At 47.1% G+C, this 17,423-nt stretch overlaps 1 protein-coding gene across 2 annotated transcripts in view; it reads left to right on the forward strand.

Annotated features, from left to right (window-relative positions):
* The window catches only part of LOC115902927 (charged multivesicular body protein 3), a 34,254-nt gene extending 18,619 nt beyond the window's left edge, over nt 1–15,635 (forward strand). Inside the window, exons 1-6 of one of the 2 annotated variants that reach the window (XM_030946896.1) lie at nt 1,312–1,429; nt 6,127–6,187; nt 9,612–9,791; nt 12,225–12,346; nt 14,030–14,144; nt 15,126–15,635. In XM_030946896.1, the coding sequence (XP_030802756.1) occupies nt 1,385–1,429; nt 6,127–6,187; nt 9,612–9,791; nt 12,225–12,346; nt 14,030–14,144; nt 15,126–15,262 (660 nt within the window). In that variant the 5' untranslated portion in view covers nt 1,312–1,384 and the 3' untranslated portion in view covers nt 15,263–15,635. Of the gene's footprint in view, nt 1–1,311; nt 1,430–6,126; nt 6,188–9,611; nt 9,792–12,224; nt 12,347–14,029; nt 14,145–15,125 lie in introns of those variants that run through there. The other variant, XM_030946897.1, reaches the window with a different exon arrangement.
* Nucleotides 15,636–17,423: the final 1,788 nt, after the last annotated feature.

A 17,423-nucleotide genomic window follows, 5' to 3' on the forward strand; every position in this document is an offset into this window, starting at 1 on the left:
GTCACTCTCAATTTCATCAATTATTGTTTTATTAGCACTGGCTTTCCCACTGCTGCTGCTCAGTCCAAAATGAGAGCTCTCTTTTCCAAAGCTTGTTTAGATCTTTTTTCTGCATTAGATTCTGGAGGGAAAAATGACCAAGGTGAAATTGTACATTCTTGTAATTCATTTAGAAGTCTGTCTCCAATAATTAAATAATGAGGGTAAGTATAATTGTAAGGTATTAAAGAGTTAGGTTAAGTTAATACCACCTTTTCTTCCTAAGCTTTTGCACTCTGTGCATCACTGATTTATTTCTAATGCTCTCAGTCTCAGATTGTGCACCGGGGCGTGAAGAGATGGACTGACTCGCTGGAGCTCCAGCAGAGCGGCTCCAAGCTGTCCTTTCATTTCAGCCAGGTGACCCTGCGGAGAGGAGGGTGAGGATGAGCCAGACTGGCCAGCGGCATTTCTCCGAAAGAGCTCCGACAGCTGGGGCCTGTATGAGCCCTGCCCTGGCGTGTCCTGGGGAAAGGCCGGAGTGGGAGTCAGCCCTTGCACCGAGAAGTTATGGAGATGGAGGAGTTCCACAGAAGGGAGTGGAGCTGGGGAAGGCTCTGCAGCACGGGTGTGATGAGCACTGAGGGGGCTCAGCCTGGGGGAGGCTCAGGGGCACCTTATTGCTCTCTAGAGCTCCCTGACAGGAGGGGCAGGGTGATCCCCACCCTTATTGCTCTCTAGAGCTCCCTGACAGGAGGGGCAGGGTGATCCCCACCCTTATTGCTCTCTAGAGCTCCCTGACAGGAGGGGCAGGGTGATCCCCACCCTTATTGCTCTCTGGAGCTCCCTGACAGGAGGAGCAGCCTCCTGGGCTGGGGAAAGGCTCTGATCCCAGAAACCAGAGACAGGAGGACAGGGCGCAGTCTTAAGCTGGATCAGTAGAGTTCAGGTTGCGTATTAGGAGGAATTTCTTCACATTGGAATGGGCTGCCCAAGGCGGTGGTGGAGTCACTGTTTCTGGAGGTGTTTAAGGAAAGACTCGACGTGGCACCCAGTGCCATAACGGTGTTCGGTCGTGGTTGGAATCGATAATCTCAGAAGTCTTTCCCAACCTGACTGACCCTTGAATGAGTTACAAACACGCTCAGTGTGCGGGGCCGGCGCTCCCTCAGCGCCCGTCCCCCGCCGCGCCCCTCAGCGTCTTCCCGCCCCTCCGCGGGGGCGGGGCCGTGCGCAGCGCCACGCGCAGCGCCACGTGACTGGCGGGAAGCCGCGAGGGGCGGAGCGAGGCCGTTCAGGCCCCGCCCCCGGGCGGAGTGGGCGGGGCGTGCGGCGGCGCAGGCGCAGTGCGCGCTCCGGCCGGCCCGGCTGCGGGAAGCCGGAAGCGCCGGGAGGTGCGGCCGCCATGGGGCTCTTCGGGAAGACCCCCGAGAAGCCGCCCAAGGAGCTGGTGAGGGGCCGGGGGCCCGGGGGGCGGCGGGGCCGGGAGCTTGAGGGGGGAGTGGCGGCAGGGCCGTGTGGCGTTGCTATGGCGTCGGGCGGGGACTACGGAGGGGCCGGGCTCGGCCTGGCCCTGGCGGAGGCTGCAGCCGGGCCGGGACCGGGCTCTGAGACCTCAGAGAACCTCCCGGTACCTGACGGGGCCTCCAGGGAGCCGGGGAGGGGCTCTTTGTGAGGAGGTGGAGAGGCGGGGCAAGGGGGAAGGGGTACAAGTTGATAGAGGGGAAATTTAGGTTAGATCCTAAGAAGAAATTGCTCCCTGTGAGCGTGGTGAGACACTGGAACAGGTTACCCATGGAAGCTGTGGCTGCCCCATCCCTGGAAATGTTCAAAGCCAAGCTGGATAAGGCCTTGAGCAACCTGGTTTAGTGGAAGGTGTCCCTGCCCATGGCTCCATGGTTGGAGCTGTATGGTCTGTAAGGCTCCTCCAACCCCCTGATCTTCTGTGGTTCTGTGATTCTAGCTCCTCTTGCAAACACAGCCTTGAAATTAGGAAACAGTAGCTGAAATGTTGGGACTTGTAGGAGGAAGATGAGTCTGTAGACAAACTGTGTTTCCAGGAACAGCTTTCTGCTGTCACAGTGCAGTGAAATAATCAAGACTCTGGTGGATTTCACTGTTGCCTTTCATAAGTAGCTATGAATGTGTTAGTGAAAAAACCTGCTGTTTGCTGAGAGGAACATCAGATACATTAGAGGTACTGGAAAAGCAGCAGGGAGAAGAATGACAGGCACAGAGGCTGAAGTTTAGACAAGCTGCAGTGTCACAGATGTTCCCTGGTGCTTTGTAGCAGCTGAGTCCCAGGGGAGCAGGCTATGGCTGTTGCTTGTGGGGTGAGAGAATCAGATGAGGAATGTACCTTTGGGAGTGTCCTTGCCTTCCTCCTCTGCCTGTGTCAGAGCACTGTGTGGGCTGGGTCAGTCTGCTGAGCTCCTGAGTGTGGCACAAGAGAGCCCAGGGAGAGCTGGGGCTGGGGGCTGCTGCCCTCAGAGGTGGGTGACCCATCAGACAGCACACATGTGGTCATGCTGCACTCAGGGGTTCTCACCTCCTGCCTGAGGGCTGCTCTTGCTCTTTTGCCTTCTCTAACTGGTGAGCTTGCCATGTTTTCCAGTAGCACAGAGCCTGTGGGGCATCTTGGAGCTCTTGGAGGGTGGTGCCAGCCACCTTGAACCTTCTTTTGGTGCGCAGCAACAGGACAAGGAGCAGTGGCCATAAACTAAACCACAATAACTTCCACCTTTACATGAGGAAAAACTTCTTTATGCTGAGGGTGGAACAGCTGCCCAGGGAGGCTGTGGAGTCTCTCCCTCTCTGGAGCCATTCCAAACCCACCTGGACACGTTCTTGTGTCACCTGCTCTGGGTGACCCTGCCTTGGCAGGGGGTTTGCACTGGCTGATCTCCAGAGATCCCTTCCTAAGCCAGTGATTCTGTGATTCTTTGCAGAAAACCCTGCAAAGGCAGCATGGGACAGGTGGAGGGAGGGGTGACATGAGTCCTCTTGCTGTCATGAGCCTCTCTGGGGCTGCAGGCTGACATGGTGATTTCACAGGCCTAACACTGATATTGAGACACCCATTATTAGTTAAAAATTCCTTTCCTCCTGTACCTAACTGCAGCTTTAGAAGGAAAAAGCAGTAGCTGTTTCTGCATCCTAGCTGGTGTCTGCCAGCAGCTGTGCTCAAGATGCAGTCCCTGAGCAGGGCCAGGGGGAGCCATCCAAGCACTGCAGGAGGTGCAGGAGGATGGGGAGGGGTTGAGATTTTGGTGATGGCAATGATTTGCCCTCAGCTCTTTTGTCTGCCCACTCTGTGGATGTGAGATAATTTATTTATGATCAATACAAGGCAAATATGTTCAGCTCTTGTGAAGAGCTGGTGATACATTTCAGCCTGTCTAAAGCTGGGGATTTATTGTATTTTTAATGCCATGTCTGGATCGTTTGAACTTAAAAAGTGGGTTTTCCTCCAGTGTAGTGTGAGTTGGCTCTTTTCAGCCTGAGTGCTTTGCTGGCTGACTCTGGCATGATGCTGTGCTGTGAGAGTGATGTTTTTGTTTAGATCAGGAGTGAAGCAGAATTGCTTCATCAGCCTGGAGTTGTGCTCAGGGTAATTATCTCTGCTCAGCTGGACCACAGACTCCTGTTCAGAGTCTGCTGAACATTGCTGCCTTGTGCCATGGTCTGCATCCATGTCCCTGTGTCCTGTGTGAGATGGGCAATGTGGCTTCTTTACAGCTCAACAAATTGCTGTCTCATGTAGCTGGGAGCATGGACTAGCCTGGATAAGAGTCAGTGGGATTTCCTCCTCCTCTTACCCAAAGCAGGAGGGGAGTTGGGAGCAGGGAAGGCATAAGCGCCCAGCTGTGCCTTTGGGACAGTCCTGTCAAACCCCTGGCAGTGCTGGGGATGAGCTGTGGAAGAGTTTTCTGCTGTCAGAGTGAGCAGGTTTTGATGACAGCACACAGCCAGTCTTGATTTAATGGTGTGTTTGTGCTGGGCTGTGCACCCCAGAGACAGAAGCTGCAAATCCTGCTGTGGTTCATTTGACAGTTGCAGATTGTGCTTGTACATGAAGGCTTCTTGTGTGTTGGTTTGTTCTAGAATACAAGTTGTGGAGCAAATCTCTGGCAGGTGTTACATTTGAGACAGGACAGTTGGCCAGCCAGAGCTTTGTCATGTTTCTCTCAGGCTCTCCCCCTGCTTTTTTCCTCTCATGTAGTTCATACTCTAAAAAGGACCTTCTTGGCTTTCTGTCAGGGGAGGAATGACTCTCCAGGACATTGTCACCTCTGCTCTGAAGAACAAGAGGGGAGGCTGCAGTCAGTTCTGGGTTTGGGGCTTTTTGCCTGTAAACCCCAGGTTTAACTAAAGATACAGGAGCTTTCTGAAACCTGTTAGAAACTTCTGCACCTCTGCAGGGCTGTGGGTTGTATGTGGGGGTTTTTAAGCTGATTTTGTGCTTGGGCACCTCAAATGGTGGCTTTTGTCTGCAGTCAAAACATAGTCCTGCTCACCATGACCAGGAGAAAGTCTTTGGAGACTGGTGAAAGTCTAAATCTGTTGCTCTGCTGGGCTTGTGCACAAAGAGAACTTGCTGCACAAGTTCTCATTGCACAAGTTCTCTTCACTCTGCTTCCCTGGAGGGGTGGTCAGGGCAAGTGGAGCTCCCCCCATCCTGGATGAGCCAGAGGAGCCAGAGGATCTGGAACAGAGAGATCTTGGCAAGTGCCAGGAGGGAGCTGCTAAAGGAGTGGCTGTGTTTGAACACCACCAAAGGCAGGGGAAGGGAAGCTGGAGGGCAGAGAGACCTGAGCAAATGGGAGGAACCCAGCAGGAACCTCAAAGTGTTGAGCAATGCAAGACTGGGCCAACCTCCCTGCACACAGGGATGTGCAGCCTGGGGCTGGCTGGGCACCAGCTCTGCAGGAAGGGATCTGCTTTCCCATGGATAATAAATGAGTTCCCAGTGCACCTCTGCAGCAATGAAGGCAAACAGGGTGTGTTGGGAAGCTGTGGTCACAGTGCTGAGTGCTCAGTCACTGTGCTAGTCAGCAGTAAAGAGGCCACACCTGCAGAAGTGTCCCAGTGTGGGCACCCAGCTCAGGAAGGATCTCAGCAAGCTGGGGAAGTGTGGCAGAGGCTGCAGAAGTGTCCCAGTGTGGGCACCCAGCTCAGGAAGGATCTCAGCAAGCTGGGGAATTGTGGCAGAGGCAATCAGGATGGAGGAGGGCTGGAGCCTGTGGCGCAGGAGGAGTGGCTGTGGGAACTGGGCTCATTTGGCTTGGAGAAGGTGGAGGAGCAGGGGTCTGAAGCCTCCCACTGCCTCTGCTGGGGTTGTAGTCAAGGCACAGACAGGTACTTTTGAGAAGGGGGGCTACAGCCACAGTAGGCCAGAGGAGAGTTTTGAATTGAGCATGAAAGGCCAGGTTGGATGGAGCTCTAAGCGATCTGGTTTAGTGGAAGGTGGCCCTGCCAACAGCTGAGCACTGGAAATAGATGGTCTTTAAGGTCCCTTCCAACCCAAACCATTCCAGGATTCTATGAGGAAAAGTCTTCACCACACAGGAGTAATTTAACTGATTTGCTCAGTGGCTGTGAAGTCTCTGCCCTCAAACAGTATCAAAACTCAATGGATGAGGCCTGAACCTGTCTGAGCTCTGAACTTGATCCTGCTTTGAGCAGGGGCTGGGTTGGAGACTTCCTGGAGATCTCCTGACTGAAATGGGCAGTAGCACTCTTGGGGCTGTCATCTGTGCCAAAGTCTGTCCCTTCTGCTGAAACCCCCTGTGGCAAGTTCCCTGTGTATAGTGACAGGGCTGTGATGTGGGGAGTGAGCCAGGCAGTGAGCATCTGACTCACAAATCACATCCTGGAGTCATTGAAGGGTTTTGGTTGGAAAGGATCTATAAAGGTCCTTCTTAACTCCTTGTCTGAACATGAAGAGCAGTGCAGTAATTGATGGTATCTCTGCAATGTTTGGGGGTTTTATTATTTGAATAATGAAATATTTTAACATCACTCATAACTTGCAGCTCATGCAATTTGAAGTGCTGCTTTTGATACTGAATGTTTAAGTTACTTGAAAGTATAAAAGCATAGTTTTGAAGTTGGAATTTCAAGTAACTCTCACTTTCTCTTTTTAAGGTCAATGAATGGTCCTTGAAGATAAGGAAAGAAATGAGGGTGATTGATAGACAGATCAGAGGTTTGTACTTGTGTCTCATTTTTTGTTTTTATTCTCCTTATATTTCTTCAAGGTTTTTTTACTTTAATTGAGGCAGGCTGTGAAATTTAATAACTTGGGGTAGTCTGTCACATCTGGAGTAAAGGAAGATAAATGTGATCCTGGGCCAGACTCAGTCTGTTACAAAATGATGTCGCTGTGAAGTTATCCTAGCAAAATTTTCAAAAGAACATGAATATTTCATGCTCCCAGTAAGACATAATGCTCTTAAATCCCATTGGATAACATGTATTAGACTTATTATCCAGAATTTCACCCACATTGATTTAATGAGTAGTATCTGTGTAGTATATAATTGCACATGTACACAGTTCCACTGGCATGTACTGGTGTGAAAGTGCACATGCCAAGCAAAAGTAGCTTGCTGTCAGCTTGGAAAAATTACAAACAGAAGAGAGGAAGGAAAAAAAATGTATTTTCTGTGTGTGGGTGTTTTGGTATTAAATAATGAGCATTACACTGCTGAATGTGTCTTGAAAAGCAGAAGAGCTGCTTAGTATTGCACTGCTGTTAGTTCAGAACTTGTTCTACCTGCCTTCCCTGAGCCTGAAAATAGGTTTGGACCTAGGTTTTGTTTTCCCCTTATTTCTTATTTCAAATCCCTACCCTGTCCCTGGGATTTGTCCATGGGAGGATATTTTGTGTCAGCATCTGGTTACTGGCATATGCCTGTTTGGAGTGACACCTTGAGGAGCACATCCTGCATTCCCCATCCTTCCCCAGCCCTGTGCCTCTGGAGTGACCTGGCAGGGTTGGTGTCTTGCAGACTTGTAGGAGTTGGTTGGAAAAGGTTGCTTGTGCAGTACAAAGTCTGTCTTTGTCCTTCTCTCCAATATGAGGAACAGAGTTTGTGTCTTTCCCAGGAAAACTGATGTACAGGGATGTGAATTCTTTTACTTTCCCCAGGGCACTTTGTGTGGCTGTATCAGGCACAGAGGAACTGCAACTCTGATCTTACTAGCCAAATATGTTTTAGAGGCTGCATCTTCCACAGAAGCAGAGTACCCACGTGCTCACTACTGATGTTTCTGGAAATTTTGGGTTTCTCTTAACTTTTTACATGCCATAATGCTTTTAATGGCCTACCCAGATACTAGGTTACATGGTAGTGTGGTATTTTGATGTGGGTGTAAATCTAATCATTTTAGTAGCTCTAGACCTGTCTGTGTTTCAGAGTCCTACATTCACAGAAGTACAGTTCAGCACTAACCACCAACCCTCTGCTACACTGATAATTGCCCTTAAAATAAAGTACATAATGTCTTTGTGCCAGGATTTCACATTTCACCAAGGGTCACCTATGGAAGTACCTGGTTCTGCTGGACACTTCCCAGGCTAACAGGCTTCTCCTGAAGGATGGCAGCCAAGTGCCATTGAAGGTTTCCTCAAAAACTGCCCACTGTAGTTGGATTCTGCCATGCTCTCCTGTTTTACTTGAGCCTTACACAGGAAATCCCTGCAATCTTTAAGGAAGGATGCTGAGCTGGAACCTGTCTTAACTTCCTTGGGGAAAGCTGTGCTGGATGTGTTTGAACAAGGCAACACTAGATGCACCTGGGATGAACTGAGTGGGCTTGGATCACTTGAGCACTTGGCTTGCCCTGTCAGCAGAGTTACTAAAATAGCAACACACTCTTTGAAACCATCTGTTGTTGGACTCCTGTAGTGATTTCTCTTTGGGGTAGGTTGTTTTTCAGGGCTTGGAAGGTTTGGAGAAATGAAAGGTATCCTTGTTACTTCAGAATTGAATTTTTTGAGTTGATAGAGTTGGAGTAATACAGTAACTTTGTGTTTTGCTGAGCTTGCGAGTCCTTCTCACATGTGCTTTGGGCTGCTTTGTGCCTCTTGTGCTCGATAGTGCTGCAGAGGCACTGGGGAGGTGACTTTGGCTCCCTTGAGGAGTGTGGCTGGCGCTGCCCTTCAGAGATGGACTTGGCTGTTCCTGCATCCTTGTGCCACTGATCTCATACCCAGCACTTGATGCCAGTGAGAGCATTCACTCGGGGGCAGGCTGCCCTGCACCAGCCTGGCTGCAGGAACACAGTACTTGTGGTTGTTTTCAGCCTGACAGAGTGAGTGTTGTAATTCCTCAGTGCTGCTGGAGCTCTTCTGGTGCTTTCTCTTTCCTGCTGGAACACTTCAGCTCTTTCTTACCTGCTCTGATATGCTGGGACTCAGCTCAGTCCCATGTCTGACATACAAATGTCTTCAAGTTTGTGGTGTTTCTGAAAATAGTAATGGGAAAGCAGCAAAGGTCTGTTTTTCTGATTATAATCCTACAGCTTTCTGCCAGTCCTTTAAGGTAAACACCTCAGTGAATGATACTGAGAGAATTACTGATCCTGAGTACAGGGTTCATTAACTCCCACCTGAGAAGCTGTGTTGAAGTCTCCAAGTGCCAGAAGGAGTGTGTTGATGCCTTTGTTTTTATAAAAGGGCAGCTTCTGATTCTTCCAATGTATTACTTTGTCTGGCTTAAATCAAGAAGACTCAAAACTAAATCTGAGCAGAGGCTTTCTTTGAAAAATTTGTTCTTGTGGTCATTTCAATCAACTCTTTGCAGGAAGGTGAGGAACCCTTACTATCTGAATTCTTTATTTACTTTAGGATAATTTTTCTTGTGGACTCTGAGATCCACATTTCATCAGTGGCTAATTTATTGCTGAGTCTGGAAAAGAAAGGAAGTTGATATTGTCCCTGCTTACTCTTGCATTTTTTACTCTGGGCTTTTCAGAGTACCTGGCTCCTGCTGTTCACAGCCAGTGTTACCTGGCAGGGCAGAACTGTCAACAGTCACATCAAATTTGCTGGAGAAACCAATGGTATTTAAGAAGGCCTTTTTAGTGTTTAGTAGTTCAAATCCAACCAACTCTTTGCTCATGCTTAGTTCAGTATTCCCACTTAAGTACATTCTTAAAAAAACCTGTTGAACAAAGCTGGATGCCAGGAGAGTTTGAACAGGATGTTTGAAGTTAGATGTATATTTTGTGTATATGTATTTACATCAGACCAGTTTAATAGTCAGGAAGTTATTTTAAAGTTGTGAGTCAAGTCTTCCTCTTAGAGTGCTGTGTTCTTACAGGACCTTTTTTTGCTTTGTAAGCTCTTAGTCAGCTCAGCATCATGGACTAATATTCTCAGACAGTCCTTTAGAATATTCTTGACTGCAAAGGAAATTACAGAGCTGGATGTTCAGTAATGTGAATTTTCCTATTAAGATGTAGCTGAATTAATCAGCCTAGAACAAGGTCTTTGAGTAACAGAGGGAATCTGAAATCAAGCAGAAACAATTCTTTGCATTGGAAACACACCTCAGCAAATGACTGATTTCTCTTCTATATCCTTAGGAGTTGGTCACTGTTTGCTATGTTTTTCTGTGCTCCAGATATCCAGAGGGAAGAGGAGAAGGTGAAGAGGTCAATAAAGGATGCTGCCAAAAAGAATCAGAGGGATGTGTGTGTGATCTTGGCCAAGGAGCTGGTCCGCTCTCGGAGGGCTGTAAGCAAACTCTATGCATCCAAAGCTCACATGAACTCAGTTCTCATGGGGATGAAGAACCAGCTTGGTAAGAGCAAATTCTGGGCCCAAGCACTGCTCTGGCAGTAGAAGTGAGGTCTGAGGTTTCCTTGTCCAAAACCAAAATCAAATGCAGGCAGAGCTTGAATGTGGGAGCAGCCATGCTCCTGTGGAAAGCAGCTGATTCCAGTGGGCTTCAGGAGCCTGGGAAGATCATCCCAGAGCTGTGAGGCTGCTGAAGTTCTACCCCCTAATCCCAGCAGGCACATGCACCCACACTGCCAGAGCAGAGCCTTTGCCACCACCCCATAAACACACACAGCTTTCACACACTGTGAACAGCTCCACCTGCTCTTCCTCTTCAGCTCATGAGGACTGAGGTCCACCAGTAGAACACACACACAACACACACAATAGATCAGTTGTTCCAGGAGCTGCTCTCAGATGCTCTGTCAAAACTGGCCAGATATCTGGTACCTTCCCCAGATCTCCTTCTCTACCTGAACTGCTGGTACCTGGTCCTGCAGGCCCCTGAGGTTTGTGTGTTCCCTGATCCACTTCAATCCTTCCCTAAACTACCTTTGGTCATTCCCCTAAGAGTCAGGTATGTTCCTGTAATCCCATTAAAAGTTCCATTGTAAGTTTTCCCCATGTCCAAACATGCTCTTTTCCCTACATCCCTGTAAGGAATCCTGCATCCCTGTAGGCAATAACCCCCCACAGTCTGCAGGATGCTCTGAGGCTGTTTCTCCAGTGCCCTGCCTGGATGGGTGTCCCACCCTGGGCTCTGAAGAAGTCAGGGAGCTCCCAGTTTTGGTTTCTTGGGGTTCCTACCCCTCATTGTCCCCTGCATCCTTGCTGGCTCCCTGTTTGCTGTGATGAGCTGCTCAGCAGATGATGTAACACCTCTCCTCAGAGCCTGAGGGTTCCTGTGGTGTGAGAATCACATGCCCTGGAACTGAACTCACAGCAATTGGGAGCACATTCTTAGTGTGCATTTCCAAACAGCTGGAATGCATTCCTAATACCCCTGTGTCCTGGTGGAGCCTGTGTCACTGATTTTGACAGGACCTGTCACAGGAGTAGAATTCTCTTCATCTTGTAGCTTCCCTAGCAAGAGTGTGGGGGCATTTACCAATACCTGCATGGGGATGGGGGAGCAGTGTTTGATGAATCCTTTTGCCCTTTGGTTTAAAAACCATGTTCTGTAAGCCCTCCCTGGTCCTTTGTGTTCCTCCAGAACCAGCATATTTCCTTAATTCTTTATCCACATCAGAAATCTGTTGTAATACACTTCCTGCAGAGTTTTCCATAGCTGGAAACAGTCCAGCCTGTAACAAGCAGAGCAGAAAGCTGTAAAGACAGGAGAAGACTTGGTGGAGATGAACAAGCTGCTGAAATGTCAAAGCATTTCCTCCACCCCAGCATCATCCAAGTAGATTTTAATGTTGGATGAGTGATAAAACAGGAAGTCACACTGTGAACCTTAAGGGTGATTTTGTGGTGGTTCAAATGTGGCTCCCCATGCATCTCACTCAGGAAAGGAAGGTAGGACCATCCTTGCACCTTAAAGTGTCCCTTAAAAGGAAAAATTCAAAACTGCCTCCTCCTTATTACCACTGCCAGCATCTTCATCTTCCTGGGAATGTTCTGATACATTTAGATAGGAAATATGGAGGAATCTATAATTCAGTCTGGGGTTTGTAGTAACTTGAGAAATGACCACTCAAGGCAAGGTGCCTGTTAGTTTGTTACAAGTGTAGGGCTCTTAAATTACTAAAATGAAAAATAATGTGTTCTGTACCTTCATTTTGCTTCATTAAGGAGTGACCATTTTATATACAAACAGGTAAGTTCTCCATGTCCAGGAAGCTGCAAAGCTAGATGGCAGAATTCAAAAAACTTCAAAGTACCCTTAATTACTGCTTTTTGATCTTGGTATATCAATACAGATGAGGAGAGCTTATAAGTTAGAATAGCCTCTGGAAAGAGTATTGTTAAATTCAGTTTAAACAAGCTTATTTTTGGCTTGTCTGCTTCAGTATTGATGTTGTAGCTTACTTTTTGCTGTGGAACTATTGCAGCAGAACTTCTGCCAGGGCTGGTTTCCAGTAGCTGGTGTCAGGCAGGAGATCCCTGGTTCAGCAGTCACTGCAGCTCTGGCTGCTGAGGGGCTGGGCAGGAGCAACTCTCTCCCTGTCTTTGGTGAACTGGGTGCAGGTGGGTTGAAATCTCTCTGCAGACCACCTGGGCTCCTCATTGTACAGGACATTTATAGCTTTGCTATAAATGTCACTTTTCCAATGTGGGTATAAGTTGGGCTTTTCCAGGAATTTAGTCAAGAGTGAAGAAGTGCAGTGCCTGTTTATTTTTTAAATTGAATTGCCTAAATGTAAACAAATTTCCATGTAGAGAGGATATAATTTCTCTGCTTTCAGCAGTGCATGAATTGTTCAGTGTTCTGTGCCTCTCTCCTTTGCAGCTGTCCTCAGAGTAGCGGGTTCACTGCAGAAGAGCACAGAAGTCATGAAAGCTATGCAAAATCTAGTAAAAATCCCAGAAATCCAAGCAACAATGAGGGACTTGTCCAAAGAGATGATGAAGGTAAGGTCTGGCACATAAATCAGACTTGGGTGAACACAATGTGGCTGTCTCTGAGCTGTGCAGTCACTTGGGTGTCCCCTTTGTCACAGGGCTGGAGTGAGCTCAGGACACTCTGACTCCATAGCCAGCCTGATACTGGTGGCACAAAGAGTTTTAAATCTAACAGCAAAAAGCTGTTAGACCAACATTCCTAATAACAATTTTGAGTCAAAATTTGCAACATATGGGGGATTTATTTGCCTCAGACATGTTCAAAGAAAGAGCAATTTTCAGGCATTTATATACACTATAACAGCCAAGATTTTTTTAATAGAAACTCCTAAAATCTGCCCAATTTATTGCATCATGGTAGAGGTGTTTTGTTTCTTTTAATTACTAGCAGAACATCTCATCTGTCTTTGTTTAATGGATAACCTGAGTTTTATCCAGCTAACAGTGTTTTATTAAATTTGCTGTCCTGCTTAGACAATGACTATTGATTAGGTTTTCTGGGGAGTACAAGCCTATGAAGTGGCTCCCTTACTACACCTGCAATGTATTAATCAAGTTTTCTGGGATGTATAGGCCTCTGACTCCTTAACTCCCTCAAGATACCATTCTTGTTCTATGACATCTAATTAATCTCTAGTTATATGATAACCATTAAACAAATATTTATTGAATTTTGTTCTTCAACTATAAATTCTGTAAGGGGTCTGGGTCCATTGAGTTCCTTTCTGCAGGTGCAGTGGGGTAATTTCTCAGGGTTTCCTACTGACACTTAGTACAGATCTAAACCAATACCAGCCAAAATAACACAATCAAACATTCCTTAACTAATTAAGTTTATTACAAAATTTTTAAAGAATCACAAAACTCCTGGCTAATTCAGATATAACTAACTGTCACTGGTTTAAGCATCTAGCTGGGTCTCCATGTGATGGGAGTGCTCTGGTTTGAAAGCATACTGAGTCTCTGTTATGACTATTACATTTTCAGCTACCAAAGTTGTTTTGCTTTTTCCCTTCTTACCAGTCTAGACTGTTTAGTTCAAGTAAGTTTATTTCTAAATAATTTTATCATTGTGCACCAGCATGGTTTGGCCATATCTAGGTTGCAGGGCCTGCAAAGGAATGTTTTCAAATGCAGATCAAAAACCCAAGCTGTGTCATAGAGCAGTTTTACGGTGTGCTACACAATTCATGCTGCATGACTGAAACTTACACTTGTATTTCACATGCTTGGAGCAGGCTGGGTTCTTGGTTTAGACTTGCAACAGCAGTAAATAAACACGGAATCATGGAATTATTTGGGTTGGAAAGGATCTTAAAGCTCATATAATTCCAGCCCCCCTGCCCCTGGACCAGGTTGCTCAGAGCCCCATCTAACCTGGCTGGAAACACTTCCAGGGATTGGGCATCTCACAGCTTCTCTGGGGAACCTGTTCCAACTCACAGGGAAGAATTTCTTCCTAATACCTAATTTAAATCTCTCCTCTTTTAGTTTAAATAACTTGAGGTTTTCCAAGTGAGAACAGGTGCCTTTAATCCTCAGTTTTCTTCCTGCTTTTCCTCTGCAGTTGTTGAGATGTGTGCTCATGTTAGATGCCTGGATAGGCATAACCCCAACTCCCAAGTAGAAATGAGTTTTCTTACTCTGCTGTTTCCAAGGGTATCACATGCTGCCTTGTTCTTTTTCTGCTAGGCTGGAATTATAGAAGAAATGCTGGAGGACACCTTTGAAGGCCTGGAGGATCAGGAGGAGATGGAGGAGGAAGCTGAGGCAGAAATTGACAAAATCCTTTTTGAAATTACAGCTGGTGAGTTTGTGGGTGCTGCTGAGAGCCAGGTCCCTGCTCTGTTCAGTAAGTTGCAGCAACTGAAATCTTCATCTGTTCTGTGCCCTCCCAGTGGCATCTCTTCCTTCTGCTGGGCAGAGAGCTCTGACAAGCTGATTTCTCAGGGAATACTGGCTGAGAAGGCCAGTGGGGCTCAGCAGGGCAGAGCTAATATCCATCAGCTGCTCTCTGTGCAGTTATGTAATTGAGGCTCTAACAGATCTGTGTTTGGTTGTGCAGTGAATCCTCTTAACAAGGTGAAACTCACATGATTGGCTAGGTATTGTTATTAATGAAACCAAGAACTGATTGTTATTAATGAAACCAGAAATTCTGCTGCACTGCCTTGAGTCATAGGCTGTGTTGTGATTCCTGGCAGTAATGTGCTGTGTCTTGTTTGGGGGAAAAACCCAAAACAAACACAAAAACCCTCTTAAAGCCAAAACCACAACTTCTGCCTTCCAGCTCATGAAGTAATAATGATTTACTGGTTTAGTTATTTGACTTGGAGAATGCTTAGAATGCTCCTTTCACCTGGATTGCTTGTGATGTGGTGTGACAAAAACAAGCACCAGGGCTGCATTCAGCTGCACCACACTGCTGGCACCTTGTGCTCAGTGCCTGGCACATTGCCCTGTTCTTCTCACATCCTCCTTTGCTTTTTCCATCCTGTTTTCCTGGCTGGAGCAGCTCCCCTGCTCCCGAGCAGGCAGGGGGAGCTCCCGGGCAAGCAGCAGGGCTTGTGGGGAGCTGGGAGCCTCCTCCCAGAGGGGAAGGAGCACAGAGGCTGAGCTGGCAGGTCTGTGCTGCTGGGCAGCCATCACCCCTGCGCTGGCCCTGTCCCAGCTCAGGGCTGTGACCTCCATGGGAAATGACTGGTTGGGTTGTTTTAGATATCCCCAAAAGCCACTAATTATTAAATGAAGACTTGACACTCACTAATGAGCCTGTTTGTTGTTGCAGGGGCCTTGGGTAAAGCACCCAGTAAAGTCACAGATGCTCTGCCAGAGCCTGAGCCCATGGGGGCAGCAGCTGCTGCCGTGGATGAGGAGGAGGACATCGAGGCCATGCAGTCACGGTTGGCCACCCTGAGGAGCTAGGGCCAGGATGGATGTGTACAGTTGGCTTAATTTTATTCTGTCCTACCTTCAAAATGCAAAACTTTATGTATTCTCACTTATGTAAGATATATATTTTTTTTTTTCTTCCTGAGGATTTTTTCCTCCAAGACACTACTGTAATATACTTCTTCCAGTTTTCTGTTCAGCCCATGTTTCCTGTGGTGACATGGCAAGGGTGGTGTAATGTTATGTATTTTTAGACATAAAGTCCTGAAATATATTCTCATCTTCAAGCAGCATTTCTCTCTAACAGGCACTTTGGTTTAATCTGCTACCAAAAAACCTCCAGCACTGTCAGATCTGTGTTTTCCTGAATCAATACAAGTTTTATTAAAGCTGCTTCTAACAGTCACTGCCATGGCAGCAGTTTAGTTTGCATCACTTTGCATACCCCCATCTTGACACCTTCCTTTTAGTTTTGTTACACCTTTCTTTAGCACATTTAGGGCCTTCACTGCATAGTTAAGAGAAGTTTTCAGTCTGTTCCAGCTCTGTATGGTCAAAGGAGAGCCTGGCTTTGCCAAGGCCATGGCACATGAGGGCAGGGCAGGTGGCAGCAGTGGGAGGGGGCCCTGACTCACCAGGCTGTTGGCAAAGCTTCCCTTGGCAGTGCCAAGGCCTCTCTGCTGCTCCAAGAGCACATTTCAGGGTCACAGGAGAGCTGTGTCTCCTCCCAGGGAAAAGCTTCAGGCAAAATGGATGTCATGGCTCACAAAAGGCTGTTTGGAAACCAAAAATCTCTGACCCAAACCTGTCACTGCCACGGCACCGCCCCAGCAAAGGCCAGAGCTCTTCATTTTAAGGAAGCCAAGTCTCTAAATAATTGTACTCTAACTGCTAGAAAAACACACAAGGCACAGAGGGGTGGATGGAGTCCAACAACTCCCAGTTTCAGCCATAAAAGCAAGGGAAGGGCCAAGCACTGTTCATCTTTGTGCTGGGGGAGGCAAAGTATCCCCAGTGCTTCAGGGCTCTGCAATTCAAGTGCTCATCTCCACCCCAAATGCAACAAAAACAGGCAAGAGAGACAGCTTGTTTCTTGTGGTCTTAAAAAATCCAGAAAGAACAGATCAGAAACAAAAGTGGGTGAGAGCTGCAATAAAACAAGATTGAACAACAGCACAGTGGTAACAGCTCAAAATGCAGTTTCAACAATGAGTCTTTTCAGATCCATGTGCACACACACAGGGTGTGTGAGGTCAGTGTGACTCAGCTCCCTGGGAGGTACCTGCACTCCAGCTGCCCACAAATGCTGCAGCTGGTGCCAAAGAAAGCAATTAACCTGCTTAATTACATCTCCTTCAACTTGATAGTTTAAGGGAGAACGTTCAGGTAAGTGTTGTGTTTATGCATACTTGACAAGTTCAAGCACAAAATGCCAAATCAAGGCACCTGAAGCGACTAGAACAAATTATTTACTGTCAAGAGGTGGCAGCAAGTGAAGGTAGAGGAAAGCTCTCACTGAATACAATGAAGGGCTGGTGTGTAGGCAAACCTTCTGTAAATCATCTTAACTCTTACAAGAGGCTCCTGCACATCACTGGAGCCTGTCCCCTCTCCTGAGGGAGCAATCAGAGGAAATTTCTCTGAAGAAGAACCCTGCTACCCAAGCCAGACTCAACAGTTGCTGCTGATCACAAACAGCAGGTCAAGTACTACAGGGAGAATTTTCAGAGTTCAACTTGTTGCATAAGCTCAGAAAAGTGAACATGGAGGCCATCTGGCAACTTCAGTGCTGGGAAGGAACTGATAGGTTAATTTTGTCTCAGGGTATCTCATCAAATGAGAGATTCACTTTTCCATTCATAACCTCTCTTCCTGTTTTAAGTTTTGTGATGTTTTTCAGTGTTTCTCCAAATTACCCTGAGTTCTGTGTGTTCCATTTCAGACTGAAGCTGCAAAGCTCATGTGACACAGAGCACAGCACTGGCAGCAGTAGTGTCAGCTAAGCCATGCCTAGGTTAACCAAAAATAACTATAAACAGGGCTGCTGCTAAATTCCATAACCTAAACCTTCAAATACTTCAACAAACAGTATGAACCATTTACGATACACAGTTTTCTTCTGCATTTCAAAGTACTGCATCAAATTAATTACATTTAATTAGTCAATTGAAGAAGACAGGCAAGGAACAGTACC

This window comes from Camarhynchus parvulus, chromosome 4 (assembly GCF_901933205.1).
Source record: "Camarhynchus parvulus chromosome 4, STF_HiC, whole genome shotgun sequence".
NCBI lineage: Eukaryota > Metazoa > Chordata > Aves > Passeriformes > Thraupidae > Camarhynchus > Camarhynchus parvulus.